This window comes from Festucalex cinctus, chromosome 13, assembly GCF_051991245.1.
Source record: "Festucalex cinctus isolate MCC-2025b chromosome 13, RoL_Fcin_1.0, whole genome shotgun sequence".
In the NCBI taxonomy this organism is placed as follows: domain Eukaryota; kingdom Metazoa; phylum Chordata; class Actinopteri; order Syngnathiformes; family Syngnathidae; genus Festucalex; species Festucalex cinctus.
In genome coordinates this window covers 19,859,796-19,877,272 of record NC_135423.1, presented here as the reverse complement: position 1 = coordinate 19,877,272, position 17,477 = coordinate 19,859,796, and the positions used below count along the sequence as shown (strand labels likewise).

At 38.6% G+C, this 17,477-nt stretch overlaps 2 protein-coding genes across 8 annotated transcripts in view; one reads left to right on the top strand and one right to left on the bottom strand.

Moving 5' to 3' along the window:
- Positions 1–280: 280 nt before the first annotated feature.
- On the bottom strand, positions 281–9,127 carry LOC144033391 (uncharacterized). 2 transcript variants are annotated; one of them, XM_077541441.1, is made up of 8 exons: positions 8,661–9,127; positions 8,188–8,445; positions 6,857–6,918; positions 5,543–5,617; positions 4,282–4,426; positions 2,789–2,896; positions 2,664–2,718; positions 281–2,545 (listed from the first exon to the last, which is right to left on the bottom strand). In XM_077541441.1, exons 1-8 carry the CDS (start codon positions 8,745–8,747, stop codon positions 2,325–2,327), a joined length of 1,011 nt encoding a protein of 336 aa, XP_077397567.1. In that variant the 5' UTR covers positions 8,748–9,127; the 3' UTR covers positions 281–2,324. The 2 variants fall into 2 exon arrangements, with proteins under 2 accessions (XP_077397567.1, XP_077397566.1); XM_077541440.1 differs by having other exon boundaries at positions 281–2,548; positions 8,661–9,028.
- LOC144033392 (transcription factor 7-like 1-B) overlaps positions 8,945–17,477 on the top strand; it is a 22,782-nt gene continuing 14,249 nt past the window's right edge. The window contains exons 1-3 of one of the 6 annotated variants that reach the window (XM_077541443.1): positions 8,945–9,198; positions 11,588–11,667; positions 11,779–11,869. The gene's annotated coding sequence lies outside the window, so the exon portion shown is untranslated. Of the gene's footprint in view, positions 9,199–11,093; positions 11,172–11,587; positions 11,870–17,477 lie in introns of those variants that run through there. The other 5 variants (XM_077541442.1, XM_077541444.1, XM_077541448.1 and 2 more) reach the window with 5 other exon arrangements.

The window sequence follows — 17,477 nt, the reverse complement described above, 5'->3', positions numbered from 1 at the left end:
AAAATATGAACACTTGGTGGCTGAGCAGTGGCAGAAACTAACACTTCCAATTGTGATAGTGAACCCTCAGTAGCAACATGTTCACACTCCAGACTGACAATCTCTAATATCCTGACAAGCATGACTTGATTTCTACTTTGTGTGCATGAAAAGGGATAGGAATAAATGGAATAAGTTTTGGTACAATGCTCCAATTTTTCGAGTGACGGCACTGCTCAAACTCATAACAGAAGGCGTTTACATGATACTGTGAAAGAAACAACAAAAAACAAACACAAACCAGAATTCGATAATCTTTATTGCCATTGTGCCACAAGGTGCACCAAAATCGAAAAGCAGTGCAAATGTGTGTAAACAAATTCCAATATCAAACAGAAAACAATGTGTAACTATTTTTTTTCATTTTTGTGGTAGACTTCACAGAACTCCAGATATGAAGGGCCTCTCAAAACTGGAGCAAGATTTGAGTCATGGGCTTACCAGGTTGGTGGTCAGAGGGAAGAGGGGTAAGAAGGTGCCTGTGCTTCTTACCAGAGAGATCATTCCCCTGGGCATTATCTTATTTTGAAATGACTTGGTCAGAACCATCAAAAAGCCGAAAACCGGTCACAATAACGCCGAAGGGTTAAATCGCTTAATTTACTCTTTAAGCAGAGAAGTGAAAACAATGGCATTTTAATATATACCTACGTCTTTGCAATACCAAATTCAGCATCCCATATTAGGTTCAGATTGTCTGAGGACATATTGTCTGAGGACAGCTGCATGTGGTGCAAAGAAGCCTGTAACTTTCACTTTAATCCTCCTGAAGAAACGTGGCTACAATGAGTGAGCTAATGAACCTGAACGAATGCACTACATGGCAACTGAACTTGGAGCTAAGTTCTACAAAAGCAAATGTGGGTCAAAAATGGGTCATGTACTAGAGTCAAAAGTCAGTGGAAATAACACAGAAGTCTTCACTTAAAATTCCCATGGTATGAAATGATTTGGGCCGTGTAGGAATAATTGTAAATAGAAGTTATCATATATTGCTGCAATGAAGAATGCTTTGCTCTGCTCCACACTCACATTCACATAGCCTAGCTATATGTTATCTTAACAGAAGATGACTCAAGAAGCACAAGAACCACAACATCTAATACAGCAGAATGGTTAGAGTCAGTCTGCTGAGGCCGCCTGTTTTCTGTTAAGAAATGATTGCAAATTTGACCAAACGTACTTGGAAATCTTCCACTAACATGCACACACACTTAGACAAACAAGTACACTGTATCCCAACTGTTTTTCATTTGCATTATTAAGGTTGGAACACCTATGTAACTAGGGGCGTGAAAACCAAATAAAAAGAGAGGGTGAGGAGGGGATTTTTCCAGAGAGTACAGTAGTGAATTGTATCAGTCAGTTCCTCTCCTTTTTCCTCGCGAGCTTTGAACTGAGTGTCTTCTCTCCTTTTTGTGTCTTGTTTAATAAATGTCAAACAGGCCGCAATAGATCATTGAATTTGCAGATTATTTTTTGATTCAATGATTGATCTGTATGTAATTGTGTAGCATTTTCTTAATTTGGTATAAGTTTTGAATTTAGTTTTTCTTGATCTTTTCTTACGGAAGAGCAAGACAGATTGTCCACCCCTGTTCTAGAAGATGGCAGCCTCAGTTGTTTGTAAGAGCAGTTCTATAACAGCCTCTCTTCCAAACCTCAATAATAAATTGTAAATATACTGGAGACTGGGGAAAAAAAAAAAAAAAAACACTGGCCTTCTACTTCAATCTTGCTATTAATTACACACTTGGCAAATGCCATATTTTTTTTTGTGAAACCTCTTGAAATTAAAACTGAATTACTGATGACTTCGCAATTATTATTATTTTGTTAAAATTACACTCTGGTGGAATAGAAAGGCAAAAGCATAAGACCTGTAGTTGCCCAAACACTTATGGACTTAACTGCATTAATGTAATGCCAACATGTCAGAAGAGTTTGTCTTCCCTTCTAGCATTTAAAAGAAGGTAGAAGATAAACAACACATTCCATCTGCAACATTCTTAATCATGTACCAACTGAAAGTCTTCCATTGTTTATATACATATGTATCAAACAAACAAACAAATAAACAAACGAACAAAAAGCAGTTTGCAGGAGAAAGGTTCTGAGGCCAGAAGGTGGACATAGAGTAAATGTGTCAACATACAGCAGGGTAAGATATTGGCAGCAAGTCTTTAACTTGATGGTTTTCCAGTGCCAGAAACGAGGCTTGTGCATCAAAACCCTCCCAGTCTTTGCTCAGGGAAGAAGGTGCACAATTATAGTCCATCAAGAAATTAACAGTCCGGAAGAATCCTTGACGGTGAATGATTGGGCGAACGGGATGGACTGCGGCTAATCCTCTGATTCAAGCTAGGTGGCTGTTTCAGGTATATTTGGGAAATATGCTCTTGGAGGGAGAGTTTTACCGTTGTTGAACTCAGAGACAAGGAGTCACGGTCGTCCTCAAAATCTGTCTCAGCTTGTCCACTTCCTTGCTCAACCTCTGGCACCAGTGCTGCTATACATAACAAAATGTGGCTTATTTCATTTCACAACTTCTTTTTCAGACATAAATAATGGTGCCTCTGAGGAAAATTTATTCACAGGCGCACACACATAGCTACTCTTCCTACCTTGTACGCTGTTGGCATCTGGCTCCAAAATATGATCACACTCCTCCTTTTTGCCCTACAAAAAGGAAAACAATATTAACCAAATATATTTACAAGACATATAATAAGTAATAAGTCACACTTACATAGTTGTGCCTCCAGGACCAGTCTGGATGCTGCTGGGAATGCAGTCGCTTCACTTTGTCAGCCAGCTCGTAATACTTGGCTTTCTCTTTCGGAGGTAGCAAATGCCACTATGTATAGACAATAAAATAGTGTTTATGAGCATATAAATATAGAATTCATCCTGCACATGCTCAGATTTAGAACACTTGCTATATGTAGTTCAAAAATGCTTAGAAATAGTGTAAGTAAACCGTGGATATAAAATGTTCATCTGGCAGAAATACATGTTGTTCCGTTCACGTTTGCCCAAAATATGAATGCTTATTTACAACACTGGGAAACTTTTTTTTTTTTTTTATATAATTTCTTCCATATTAACAAAGGCAGTCCCTGTTTCAGTTTCAGAAAAGCATCCATCCCCAAAATATGATGTTGCCACCACAATCCAGTACTGTAGGTATAGTGTTCTTTTGGTGGTGAGCAGTGTTTTGTTGACACAAAACGCATCTGTATTTTGGTGATAATTGTTACGGCGTTGTTGCGTGGGCCGTAACAATTATCACCAAATGGTTCTGCGGTGCATTTTTGTTTGTTACTTGCGGGTTTTTTTTCTCCTGCACGTTTCCCAGGGTAGTTTAGGGGGGTGTCCAGCTTGTTTTTCATTCCACCCATTTATTGTTTTAGTTTGTTATTTTCGGGACGAATCCTGGGTGGGGTGTATTCCCTGGCGGGGGCTGCACGCCTCGAGCCCGGCAAGTCCCCGAAGATAGCTTAGTTTTTTTTTTGTGTGTGTGTTTCTGGGAACGTTTTGTTATGGGTGGCCATGTTTTGGTGTTTTTGTTTTGGCGCAAACCTTGTTTTTGTTTCGGTTTGCATTTTAGGTGGGTGTTACGGCCCACCTTGTTGCGTGGCCCATTTGTTTCGTGTGTGCGTGTTTGAGTGGTGGATGTCGGGGCTCGACTGGCCAATCAGGGGGCGGGAGAGCCCTGATTGTCAAACTCATGTCAGGTGTGCCACCACCTATTTAGTTCTGTTGCCGCCAGGGTGAGGCTGGCTGTTTGTTTGTTTTCAGTGTTTTTTGCTTTACCCCTCAGTCCCACGCAGTCCCTATGCCACTTTAATTTGTTTGGGTTCGTTTTAGTATCCGCTGTCTTTCATGGGGTGCGCGCTTCACCATAAACTCTTCCTTTCACTAATCGCCCATTCCCATTCCTTTGACTTAGGACGTTCGCCATAACCGTTGTTACCTTTTTGTGTCACTCAGTATTCATTCGGTGCACTTTGACAGTCGGTGCTTCGGGAGCGGTGGCTCCATTTTGTCTATTCTTTGTGAGGTGTAGTGTCTGCGTGTTCGTGTCTCGTGAGTCTCCCCTGTCATGTCCACCCCTCTGTGATCATATTTCCTCCCACCTCCTTCCTTGTGTGCTATCCGCACTCCCTAACATCAATTACGTGCCCCCCAGCACGTAACAATAATGATTAACTTTGACATCATGTGAGCGGTTACACTTACCATTCTTCCTAGGATCTTGTTTATATCGGCACTGTTTTTTAAGTGAGAATGGTGCCGAACAGCTTGTCGATGTTCCTTCATGAACAGCATAAACGCATTTGGTGGCTTCTTGACATACGTTTGATCTGTTTTTTTGTTCATCTTCCTAAAATTTGAAGAAAAAAATGTTTTAGCAACAAGCAAGTCACCGTGGTGAAAATGTGTGAACAGGTATCAACAGTTGTCATAGGAAGTTACTGATAAACAAGACAATGAGCATCATTCTCTAGCCAAACGCGCATTTTGATTCAACAATATCTACTTGAATTTAAACCTCCTCACACCACGTGTTGGGCTTACGCACAAATAATGATCAGCTTTTGCAAAAAACATCAAACATCTTTTACCCAATGTTTACAACACATTTCAACTACATTTATATAAATACAAATAATCATTTTAATAGTAACTTTGTTTGAGAATTTGCTTATGAGTTGACTAATGTCGTAAATAATTGTACTTTAATCACTTTTCCTTGTTCAGTTCAAGTGCTTGAATGTACATTATGTGCTGTATGAGCGTATACGCCGCGTGGTCTGTTGGCAGTGAGTGAGTATGCGTACCTGTAAAGCCATCATGCTGCTTACATCAATCTAAGGATACAGAGGTTTTTTGTTTTTTGTTTTTTTGTTTTTTAATTGATCAAGTCAGACTATACATATGGTACATGCTACAAATCTATAAAGAATATTTTCTGAATTTTACAACTGGCACCAGATATTGCCGCTGACTGCTTGTGACATAACACCGACTGGCTTGTCCTAAATCCGTATCCCACTGAGAGGTGAACGTTTCCGAGTGTTTGCTAATGCTGATTTCTCATTATGGTTCGTTCAAGGCCAAAAATGTTTGCCAGGTGTTCACCAATAGTTTAGCATAAAAAAATACTTGCACTGTAATTATTTTAAGAATTTTCACAAGTTGTCTTGTGTAATATGTAAATGCTTTTGAATGTTGAACTTTCAATCATGTGAAGCACATCAACCTTGTGTATGAAATATACAAGTAAATAAAGCCTTGCCTAGTTTTACTCATTAAAATAGATTGTCCAACCATTTTTTTGTTGTTGTTGTTTTTGTGAGGAAAGCTGGAATGGATCAGTAGTGTTTCCATTCATTTCAGAGATGATTTCAGATATGTGTTTTGAGTCACAAGATTGGTCAGTGAATGAACTGAACTTGCATCACAAGCCATCAAACTACATAACATTTAAAAATCTTACTTAATCCTCGGGATGGTGGGTGGAAGAGGAGTAGCATAGTTAGGAGCTGTAACTTTATACAACAGCTCTCCATTCCTGAATAAGGGGGAGAAACACATTGTTATAACATGTAGTACATTCAATATTGTAGAATTCAATATTGAATATAGTAAACGAGTCTGATTCATCAATATCTACTGGTACTTGAAATCACATGTATATTAAATGAGGTGAAATATTGTACATGATTTCATTTTATTATACAAGTTGTCTCATTCTGTGTTTTAGGGATTTAGTTTTGATTAGGTTTTAGTTTAGTCATTTTCCTTGTTTTCTTTTTTTGTTTGACTTGTCTGTCTATTTGCATTATTATGTCCACCTGTGTTTGTTAACACCTGTTTAACAATCAGCTCCCTCAGTCACTTGTCCGGTTTAGGTGTCTCATTAAATGGCTGTATTTAAATTTCCTGGTTGGTCCATGTCATGTCAAGTCTTGTTTTTGTGCGAATGGTTTTATTTTGGACTTAATAATGATTTTTTACAACATATTTATTTATTTATTCATTCATTCATTCATTAGGTATGCATTCTTTTGCTTTTATTGTCATTCTTTCATTTACAGTGGTTTGTTTTTTGTTTGCGCTTTGTTACAGCTGCAGTTATTAAAGTGCTCAGTTGATTTGAGGTGTGTGAACAAATGGCTAATGTTTGCTTCTGAACCTTCAACCATCACTAAAATGATACTCACACATGGCACGTGAGATGAAATGCTATCATTGCACACGCATTTTTTTTCTTTTATATGACATAAATTTAGTTATACAGCTGTTGTCACCTGTTACTGTGGTAAGCATTCCTACATACGTTATTGTGATTTTTATTCTCCACACTTTTTTGCCATGTAACAACTCCCACATAATACTTCCAATGTATACTGTTCAAATTTCAACTAGCTTCAACAATTCACACCTCCCGGGGTATATATAATCTGATTCAACGTTACTTAAACTATTTGCACAATTTAACTTGTAATATCAACTTTTCCCCATTCATTTTCAATGGGACATTGAGCTTTTTGTAAGTATCACTTTCCACGCCCACTTCCAAACATATACTGTAACTTAACATCATTACCAGGTGTCTTGCACTGCTCGGTGGCACAGTTGGTAAAATGCATTGTCCAGTAACCAGGAGGTCATAATTTCATAATTTATCTCACAATTTACTTCGTAAGAATTCCACATGCATTCAAATCTTAGCATTCAGCTATTAGCATTCAGCCTTCAGCATTCCCATGCAATTTCTCCAGAAATTGCACTTAGTCTAGTTACTTACAGTAATCCAACTGGACGCATGTTCATACCATTAGGTAGCATCACCTCTGGTACAAAGTTTGTCTGGAGGTGGAAACACACAAAGTGGACAGTGCATGATGAAAACTCTGGATGACTAGTGTGATGCATTTACTGGTACATTACATTATTGGATGGTACAACAGATCTAAATATTGTTTCTACATCACCATTATAAACCCTACTCACAATCTAATTTTGAAATTCTAATGTGTCCCAAAAGGCTCAAATCCCGAGGGGTTCTCCAAGTCGATACACAAAACGACCCAGGACGTTTCAAACAGCGTCACTAGCTTGACTTAGGGGTTTTCCCCCAAAAAAGTGATACAATACAATATATTGTATGGAAAACCTAGTTGGTTTTGTCACTAGTGCAACGAATGGAGAAATTGGAGTGACGGAGCAAGTCCATGGGTGCGCTTGCTTCGTCACTGGATTCAGTTAAAGATATACGGGCGTCAATAGAGACAAATATGCGAATATCACAGTTGCCTCTGTCAGAAAGCATGGGAACCGTATTTTCCGGATTATAAAGTCACACTTTGTCTTAGGGCATAGGTTTGTCATAGGATGGCTGTTCCTGCAACTTATACTCCAGAGCGATTTATACAAGGAAAAAATATACCGGGGGTAAATGATTTCACAGAGAGCCACAAGAGGGCACTCTAGACTTACGCACCGATATCTCCTACGCCTTCAAAATTAAATATTTAAAGAGTAAACACTAGCTTACAAAGACAACTGAGAATGACTGAACACAAATGCCCCCAATAGAAAATCATTCTGCAGACTACAGGCTGCAAGTAGTGACCCTTTATTGTGTTAGGATATTTTACACCTATTCAGCCTGTTCTCGATTCTTTTGTTAATGTTATAACTTGCCTTCCAAGATGACGTAATGTCTGTTTTTGGTCTAGTAGTTTGTAAATAAATTACCCGTAAAACGTGACTTATACTCCAGTGGGACTTGTGCCGGTATACGAAATTACAATGAAACATGACGGAATCTGATGAAATAGAACGTTTTCAAGGATGACGTGAATGATCAAAGCATTTGTCATATCAAAGTTTTTTTTTGATAACGTGTGGCAGTAAAATAGTTAATAACCTTTTTAATTTTTGTTACTTCACTGTCTTCCTCCAACTGTCATCATATCTCAAAATCAGGCTCAATAATTTAGCCATGCGATTGTATCAATAACCTACACCCACGGCTCACTCTTCCCAGACTCTTGCCTGTCTCAACAAATGAATGACTTCCCCGACATGAATCTTGAGCATAAGACACAACAAAAACTGTGACTATCAACCTACCTGGTCAAACACCTGAGTAAGTGCCTCTGTGTTCTGGGGATGTGGTTGCACAGTCTGATGAGTCATGGGTATGAATTGCATTCTGGGGGAGACCATCATTGAATTTGCTTGCATATAACAGTTGTGTATGGGAATAAACCCATTAAAAGCCCTGCTCTGGCTGGCAACTGGCTGGGGGTTGGTGCTGTATCTTGATCCAGAAGGCTGAGCAGGATTTTGAGGTAGACCTTTAGACGTGAAACCTGACATTTCCATTTTCTGTAAAGGGAAAAACCTCACTTGTTAAATGCACTTGAAGACTAAATGCAAGGTCATAGATGACCGCATGAAGAGACATTCACCTTCACTGGGTGAGAACTGAACCTAAGGTGCTTGCACAGAAAACAGGCAAGTGAACCACTGAGTGACTCACACTATATCACTTTATGTTATAAGCTGTTACTACAATTACTACTACTACTACTACTACTTACTCTGTTCCCAGTGTTGCTTTGGTATCTCACGATTACGTTCGCTGATGGTCGAGGTCGTTTTTCCGAATGCTTGGTGTCTATATTCATCACACTTTAAACACTTGCACACTAAATGCAACAACTGCTGACACAGCTTTGTGGTCAAATAATTCAAAGCATTGTTGGTCTTTCTTGTGTGTTTTGGAGTGCTTTGGCACATCACCCTATATGATGATGTACACAACATGTTTCACTTTAATGATGACACAGACGCATCACTTTACATTACATGATGCCATTTTTAAATTTAAATACTAACCTCTAAACATCCCACTTGCTGTTAGCTTACACAGGTTTTAGTTACCACAACATAAACAGCCTGTCTGTATGCAAAATAGAATTGCCACGAGAAATTAACCTTGATTATTTTTGCAGTGTTCACATTTAAGCAATTGAAGACATGAGACATACAACAAAAATGTTAACGGCAATGGCATCTCACAAGGTCGGCCAAATTGAAGGCTGCAATGACGAACAATCCAACTCTACCCACACTATGGTAAGTTAGCATTTTTGTTTGTTACATGTTGCATTCTAAGCAAGGCAGGAAGGCTTCTGATTTTCTTCTTATTTAAATAGGAGGTCAACATGAACAAAACTTTAGACATGTAATGGGGAATTTACCAGTTTCTTATATGGGTAATTGACACTTTTTCAAATTGTAATTAATTAGCCTTAATTTGTGACTGACTAGTTCATGACAAATAGCTTTCTTTCTTGCTTTAGACATGTAATAGTGAAATTACCGGCCGACAACTTAGGCTCCTCCTACAGGTGGTGAGCCCATGGCAGAGGGGCACACAAATGACTTTTCGGTCCATGGGTGCAGGTCACTAGGCACACTCCAACAAGCCCTGCCTCCAGGTCTGGCTCTAGAGGTGACCTGCGTCCAGACAATGGAAATCAAGATCCGGAATTGTTACTCATCTCAAAAGGGGTCTTGCCTGGTCTTCTCCAGGGCTTGCTGATTAGCTGTCTGGAATCAGCTGCATTGGGAATTGGGAGACATGGGAAAACAGGCTGGATAGTGGCCCCCAAGGACCAGGGTTGAGAAACAATGACCTAGATAACTTAGCTCCTTGGGATACACAAACCGAAGGAGTAATTGTCTGTTATTGTCCTAAATTTACCTTTTGTTATAATGGCTTGTGTCTCAAACTACCAGGGACAAATTCCCAGAACTGTGCACTCAGTCTTCCGTCGCTTTCCATCGTGGACGATGCCCACCTTTAGCCGAGTGCTTCCACATATCCGACCAATACTATAATATGCGGCGGCACGGTCGTTGAGTGGTTAGCACGTCTGCCTCCCAGTACTGAGGACGCAAGATCGAGTCCAGGCTCCGGCCTTCCTGGGTGGAGTTTGCATGTTCTCCCCATGCCTGAGTGAGTCTTCTCTGGGTACTCCAGTCTCCTCCCACATTCCAAAGACATGCATGGCAGATTAAGTGGGTGCTCCAAATTGTCCGTAGGTGTGCTTGTGTGTGTGGATGGTTGTTTGTCTCTGTGTGCCCTGCGATTGGCTGGCAACCAGTCCAGGGTATACCCCACCTACTGCCCAGAGCCAGCTGGAATAGGCTCCAGCACCCCCCGCGACCCTTGTGAGGAGCAAGCAGTTAAGAAAATGGATGGATGGACTATATGACGCGAAGCTTTGAATAAAAACAGTGACTGAGCATGCGACTGAGGCATGTTTATGTCCATCAATCGGGATGAGTACACGTGATCCCTCTCATTCCGTGTATTTTAACAATGTTTCGCGTCTTACAGCATTTGTCAAATATGTGGAAGCACACGTTCTTGGTGTTTCTGTTTCTGTTTTGATTTTTAAAGGGATACTTGACTCATTGAACAATTTTCAGCAGTTAAAAGTTAATATTTTGTCCAGAATGAATTTGATAACTTCAATATTTTTCATGTACAATTAGTACCTTTAAAAACTGATTTTTCTACTCGCTGTCGCTTGATGATGACATCACCCGTGCTGAAGAAGTAGGTAACGACCAATCATGGCTCAGTTTACTGACCAAACCCAGAAAACAGGTGAGCCATGATTGGCCATTAGCTACTTGCCTTTGGTGCCGGTTGGTGTGGGTTCACTTCTCCACCTGGGAGACCATGTGTGGCTTATATGATGTAAGTGAGTGATTTAAAAAAAAAAAAAAAAGAGAAAACTTTTTAAAAGTACTAATTGTACATGAAACATAATGAAGATACCACATTAATTATAGACAAAATATTAACTTTTTACTGGTGAAAATGGCTCAATGAGTCAAGTATCCCTTTAAAAAACAGACTTTAGTATTTCTGAGTAGTCCTTGTGCTTAGTTTGCCTGTTTTGTTTTGTTCTGCTTTGGGGTGAAAGCAGGGAACTAGATACAAACAAACTGATGAGACAAAGCCCACCTGGACAAAACAAGTAGCTGGAGGGAGTTGATTAAAACACGAGGAACAGGAATCACTTCCAAAACGGGTGAATATGAAAACCTAACAGGTAGACAAGACATGAAACAAAACTAAATATATTCAAAACGATGCAAACTTCCACAAAATACAAATCATTCATTCCACAAATCTGAGCTTCAGTTCATACATCTTATTCTAAATTCAGCAAATGAAGAGCTCTCCATACCATTTTAATTCTCAGGCTGACTTTGTTGTAATCCACATTTTTAATGTGGTATAATTAATTTCTTGAAAATTTATTATGTTAGGCTACAAAAACCTTTTGCTTTTATATTTATACATATTATATATTTATATTCAGAAATAAAGAAGTAATTACAAGTAATGTAAGTTTGAATACTGTAAGCAACCTCATAACAATGGCAATATTGATCATGGTGGAGGAGTTGTTAAACGCAACCTTTTTTTCTCAATTGTGTTCAGGCAACAAGACAGGGAGGTATGGTGATGCCATCATTGGGCATGCCAGATAGTCAATAATAAAGTTCTGCTGGATTCATCCGGTATTATTATTTTTTTCCTGGTTCACATTTTTTTTGGCAGTGCCTGAACAAGCAATGATGGTTTTACAACAGTGTTTTAAATTTTAATTTTTTATTTATTTTTTGGCCGAGGATCCCAAGAGGGCGTGGCACTTGTGTATTGGAGGCTGGATAACGCGGGTGGCAGAAGCTGGACCCCCAGAGGCCGCTGTGGAACTGTGAAGTCAGTGGATTACTCATTTGACGGATTATTATTACCCCCTACCTTTTAAATAGACAATGCATGCATTGTTTTACATGTGTTTTATTGGTGACCTTTTTAACTCATTCACTCCCAGCCATTTTCACAGAAGCAATCCTGTTCGCTCCCGGCTGTTTTACTAGATTTTGACTGATTTTGCAAGGCCCACAGAATATTGTGTTCTATTGCTATAAAAGCATGGAATCTATCAAAAGAAAGATTAAAGTCTCTTCTTTAATCAGGAAAAAAAAGTATGTTTCTATCTGTTTCTGTTTTGCAGCAATTAGCATTAGAAGAGAGCTAAATTTCATCAGTTTTCACAAATCTATTTAAAATTGTAAGTAATTGAGCTTTTTTTCTAGATGGCCCTGGTTGATCTCCTTTGCCCTACTTCCACCTGCTGGCTGTTTGTGTAATAACTACCATTTCTGCAACTGTTCTTTGCAGTTGAGAGGCTGCATCAAAGCCTTATGTTTGCTCTAGCATAAAAAACAAAACAAAAAAATGTATAAATACGTCTTTGGGACACTTAAAACATAAAAAAAACAAAAAACGTATTTACACGTTATTGGGAGCAAATGAGTTAAATGGTTGGTCTAGTTTGTTATCAGCCAATACAAAAAAAAATGGTTGTTCAACTTTATGCTTGTGTCTTGTCAAGTACTGCTCTCCCTCGTGACAAAATACTAAACGGTGACTGTAAGGGTTGCTGTGCCCCTTTCCCAACCACTTTACATTAATGCTGAAATAATGCAACAACACAGTTCTGACTTGCTATTGTTTTTGGGTAGACGTTTGCTACCATGTTCAAAATATTAATTGATATAAGAGAATGAACTACCAAAAAAAACGTATGTACAGTATTCTGGTTAATATTGTGTTAGTGGAATATGAGTGAAGCCGCAAAATCCAGCAGTTTTTATCAATATCAGAAGGCGGCCATTTTGTCACTTGCTGTCGATTGAAAATGACATCACAATTGCTCAGGTCTCAGGTAATGGCCAATCACAGCTCAGCTTCAAAAAACAGGTGACAACAAACCATTTGAACCCTTTGTCACTCACAATAGGGAAGAACTGCGAATCCCCAATGATCATATTGACCAAAGCCTCATCTACATCTTTGCTGTCTTGTAATCACAATAAATGCAGTATTGACTAGTAGAGTCCGTTAAGAAATATTGAAAGTGCAACTTAAGGTTGTCCCTGTAGTATTATTTTGCTTACCTGAGCTTGGTTCAGTTGCTCCTTAAGGAGAGCTACAGGTGAGCCATGATTGGTCATTACCGGAGCAACTGTGATGCCATTTACCCTCAAAAGCAAGTATCAAAATGGCAGCCACCTGAGAAGGATAACAAAATGGTGAATTTTACTGCTTAATTCATATTCCACAAACACAAATGACCGAAGCTTTGCATTTGCCCGTTGTCCCATTTGAGTTTTCTGTTGAAGGTGGACAATGTCTTTTGTTTTCTGAGGTCTGAGGAGGTCAAGTTGCGTGCGGAGTGATTTCTTAAATATAGCTGAAACAGGGGGCACCTTTGTTGTAGCATGGGGGGTGTTTCGGTATGACAACAGAAAAGCACTGAAGCGCTGGGACTTTGTTCTTGGTGAGGACTTCATTGCTTGCTTCATTGTTTCAATAAATCTTTCTGCAAGCCCATTGGTAGCAGGATCACTACCAAAGATTAACATAAACACAGATGTGTAGACTGAAAGTTAAAGTGTGTACATCCTGTATTTAAAAATTGCATTTTCCTGAGTGAATCCGACAAACTGCGCCTTTAATGCTTTTAAATCGAGACTAAAAACTATACTTTTTTTTTCTTGAACTGTATATTCTTTTTAGTCATCTTAGGCAGCGGTCTTTTATTTCCATACTAAAGGTCTTTACGTCTTTGTTTTTTAATGTTTTCGATATGTTGTTCTTTAAACTATTAAAAGCACATTGTCTTATCTTTTGTATGAAAGGCGCTATATTAATAAAGCGACCTTGCCTTGACTTCCTTCCATTCATACATTCTCCTCCGCTTATTTGAGGTCGGGTCGCGGGGGCAGCTTAAGCAAGGAAGGCCAGACGTCCCTCTACCTAGTTTCACTGCCGATGTTGCACCGATACGCCTGTCGATCTCCCACTCCAGTCTTCCCGTTGTTTTTCATTTTTGAAATATCGCATGATGCTTATTTAAAAAAAACAACGTGCCATAAATGCCATAAAAACATTCATTGTTTTTCTTTGCCTAGGGTGAAATGTGATGTATTGGCTTCATTTTTATGCTTCACTCTGTGTGTCAGCATTGAGTAAGTTATTCTATTATTTAAAGTTGAATTTTGTATTGGCGTGTTCTTCCTTGTGTGTTTTTGTTCATGTGTTGCTCATTATTTTTGTTTCCACCAGTTCTCATCAGCTGAGTCCTTGTGTCTACCAATCCAAGGCTGTTTTAGACTGCCAGACAAAATCCAATTTTTAGCCCAACCAGATTGAAACTGGATGACATTTTTGTAGTCTGAACAGTCACGAAGCACATGAAATCTGATTTTTGTGGGACAGATTAGAGTTAGTTTTATCTCCGATTTAGACAGGATGTGTCTCAGGCTGAACAGCTTCAAACACATAGATCGGATTTGACATTCCCTGACGTCACGCTACATGTGCAAAAAAACCAAAACCAAAACAATGCACCAGTGCAGTCCCATCAGTTTGCTGCCCGACTGGTTCCTTGCATGCTTCAGCAATTAAACGCCACTGCCCCATCAGCTCCTCGCATGTGCAACCCAAAAATACAGTGAAAGTTCATATTACTTCAAAGCTGAAGCTGATTCCGTTACCCCATCAGTTCTTCAGGTGTGCAACTGAAAACAGCAAATTATTGTCTGTTATGCGCTTGTGAGGAATGGGCAGTTCCTGGGTTTCTCTATATTTGGTGGCTGGTTCATTGCTGTTTTGTTTGCTCTCATGTGGTCTGCAGTGATGGTGTTCATGGTGTTTGTACGATGCAGTACTTTCAATTTTGCATTACTTTTGACTTCTTCTTCCATTCACCATGTTTGCGTTTTGTTTTTGTTATTTGGAAAATAATTACTCCTGCTCCCTGTGGATCGAAAACAGGCTGAGCAGTATGGAGGACCAAAAGTGCCAACATTAAATAAATAAATACACCATTAAATAATTAAATAGAAGTGTCATTACATTAATTAATTAAATGTGTCATTAATTAATTAATTTCCCTGTGATTATTTATTTATTTATATATGTATGTATTTATTTATGTATATATTTATTTATTTATATATTTATATATTTATTTATATATTTATTTATTTATTTATTCATTTTTCTATTTAATTATTTCATGGTCGCTGTTTTGCGGTGTTTCGTGAATTTATTTTATCTGTCAAGCTCGCCCGTCAAAGTTAGTGGGCGGGTCCTAACACCTGATTGGTCAATCTGCTCATCAAGTCAAGGCAAATCTATTTCAGAATAGTCAATTGATGCAGTGTTCGTGGCTAGTAAACACAATTGATAGGCTGGGTGGCGCTTTTCACCTAAAGAGGTGTGTTTCCATTAGACATTAGATTTACGCTTTCATTAGGTGCTTTTTGAGACGTGCTGAAATGGTAGTTCTTCGCAAAATTTTAACGGAAACACTTTTTTCCCGCATTTCCTACTAGTCATGTGACTCCGCCCAGTCACGGAGAAAAGGAAGTACAGGATCGGTGGCTCAGCGAGTAGCCACAACGGTGCAAAATGCTCGATTAAACAACTGCTGCAAGTCCAACAACAAACATCACCAAAGCGATCAAAACATTGCAAAAAAAACAAAAAAAAAACAACACACACACAAAACAATTTTTTTTTTTTATGTATGTAAAACGTTACTAACAATAGTAGCAAATTTAAATTCAGCTCAACTTTATTTTGAAAGCACTTAAAAAAAAATCGCTGCAATGAAAACTGCTGTCGCCAACATGGAATACAAATCAAACATACGAAAACAATTAAAACATTAAATTAACAACATACAAACAGTAAACTCTTATCACATTCCAAACGTGTCTACCTAAAAGCCAGCAGATGTCGCTGTTTGACTTGCTGCCCGCGCCACTGCTGTTTCCATGCATCATAAACAAGACTTCTTAAATCTCCCTGCATCTATCTATAATATTTTTTCTAATAGAATTTGAGATATATTTAAAATCCCTTAAATGTATCAAGTCTGAAACACGCAAACAATTTATTCTCGTGACGTTGCATGATGCGGCCGCCTACATGAACTGCGAGATCTCGCGAGAGTTGAGGCGGGACATTAGGAGAACTACGCCTCAGAAGCAAATTACTCTTCAATGGAAACGCCTACAAGGCAAAATTGTACTTTATCGAAATAAAAGAAATATCTCTTTTATTTTGATGTTGGTTTTGCACAACAACAAGCCTCGATCACTCATATCAGCAAAAAATCTATCACCACAGCCGCCATGTTGACAACCAATTCAGGCCGAAGCAGTCGCTTAGACAAGATTTGAGTGAATCAGGCCTCAGCCCCGCCCACTAACTTTGACGGCGAGCTTGACAGATAAAATAAATTCACGAAACACCGCAAAACAGCGACCATGAAATATTTAAATAGAGAAATAAATAAATGAATAAATAAATATATAAATAAATACATATATGAATAAATAAATAAATAAATAAATACAGGGAAATTAATTAATTATTGACACATTTCATTAATTAATGACACTTATTTAATTATTTCATGGTGTATTTATTTATTTAATGTTGGCACTTTTGGTCCTCCATAATATTGTGCTTTTGTGATCATTTGTTTTTATTTTTTATCTGGGTTTCATTGAATGATATATTTGCCCTCCAAAGATTCCACTTTTTTTCAATGATAGTTCAACAGTGCTACAAGTCACATTATCCAACTTAATTTCCTCGGTCGCAGCAGCTATTATAAGCTGGCCACTGGCCAAGACTGGCGATTGCAGTATTAGGCTAGTAGGACAATATTTCCCATGATACTTAGACACAGAAGCAGGAAGTAGTTCTAGTTCCGGTATGACCAAAACATGGGTGCGAGATTAGAATAAGAACACAAACGTCAATGTGAAAGCAAATGGGAAAGAATAAAACAGTTAAATTCATTTTTAATAGGTTTATTATATGAATTGCTATGACAACAGTATGATTGACATACACGTGGCCCAAACAATAGGCTTCAAATCACACTGACTGACCTGGTTAAATGGGACTTCTGGTCACCCCAGTTGAGTGTGAGCATAGCATATGGCCTGCATATGAGACGTTCATTTTGACAGTGATATTTAATCAATAAATCTTGACAAAATTCTCTCTTCCTGTTGTGGACTTTGGCTGTGCTGTTTCAGCCACTTGTTCTGGGATGCCTGCATTTATTTTCTCCCCCAGGAAGGCTTGTTGATCAGAGAACCAGGTGGGAAAGGCTCTCTCATTGCCAGAAGGTGACTTTGGTTTGGTTTCTATAAAAAGGAGTGTTTTAAGTATTTCAGTATTTTTCACCATATTAAAGAATTTCAACAAAAAATAGTCATTTTTGCAGACAAAG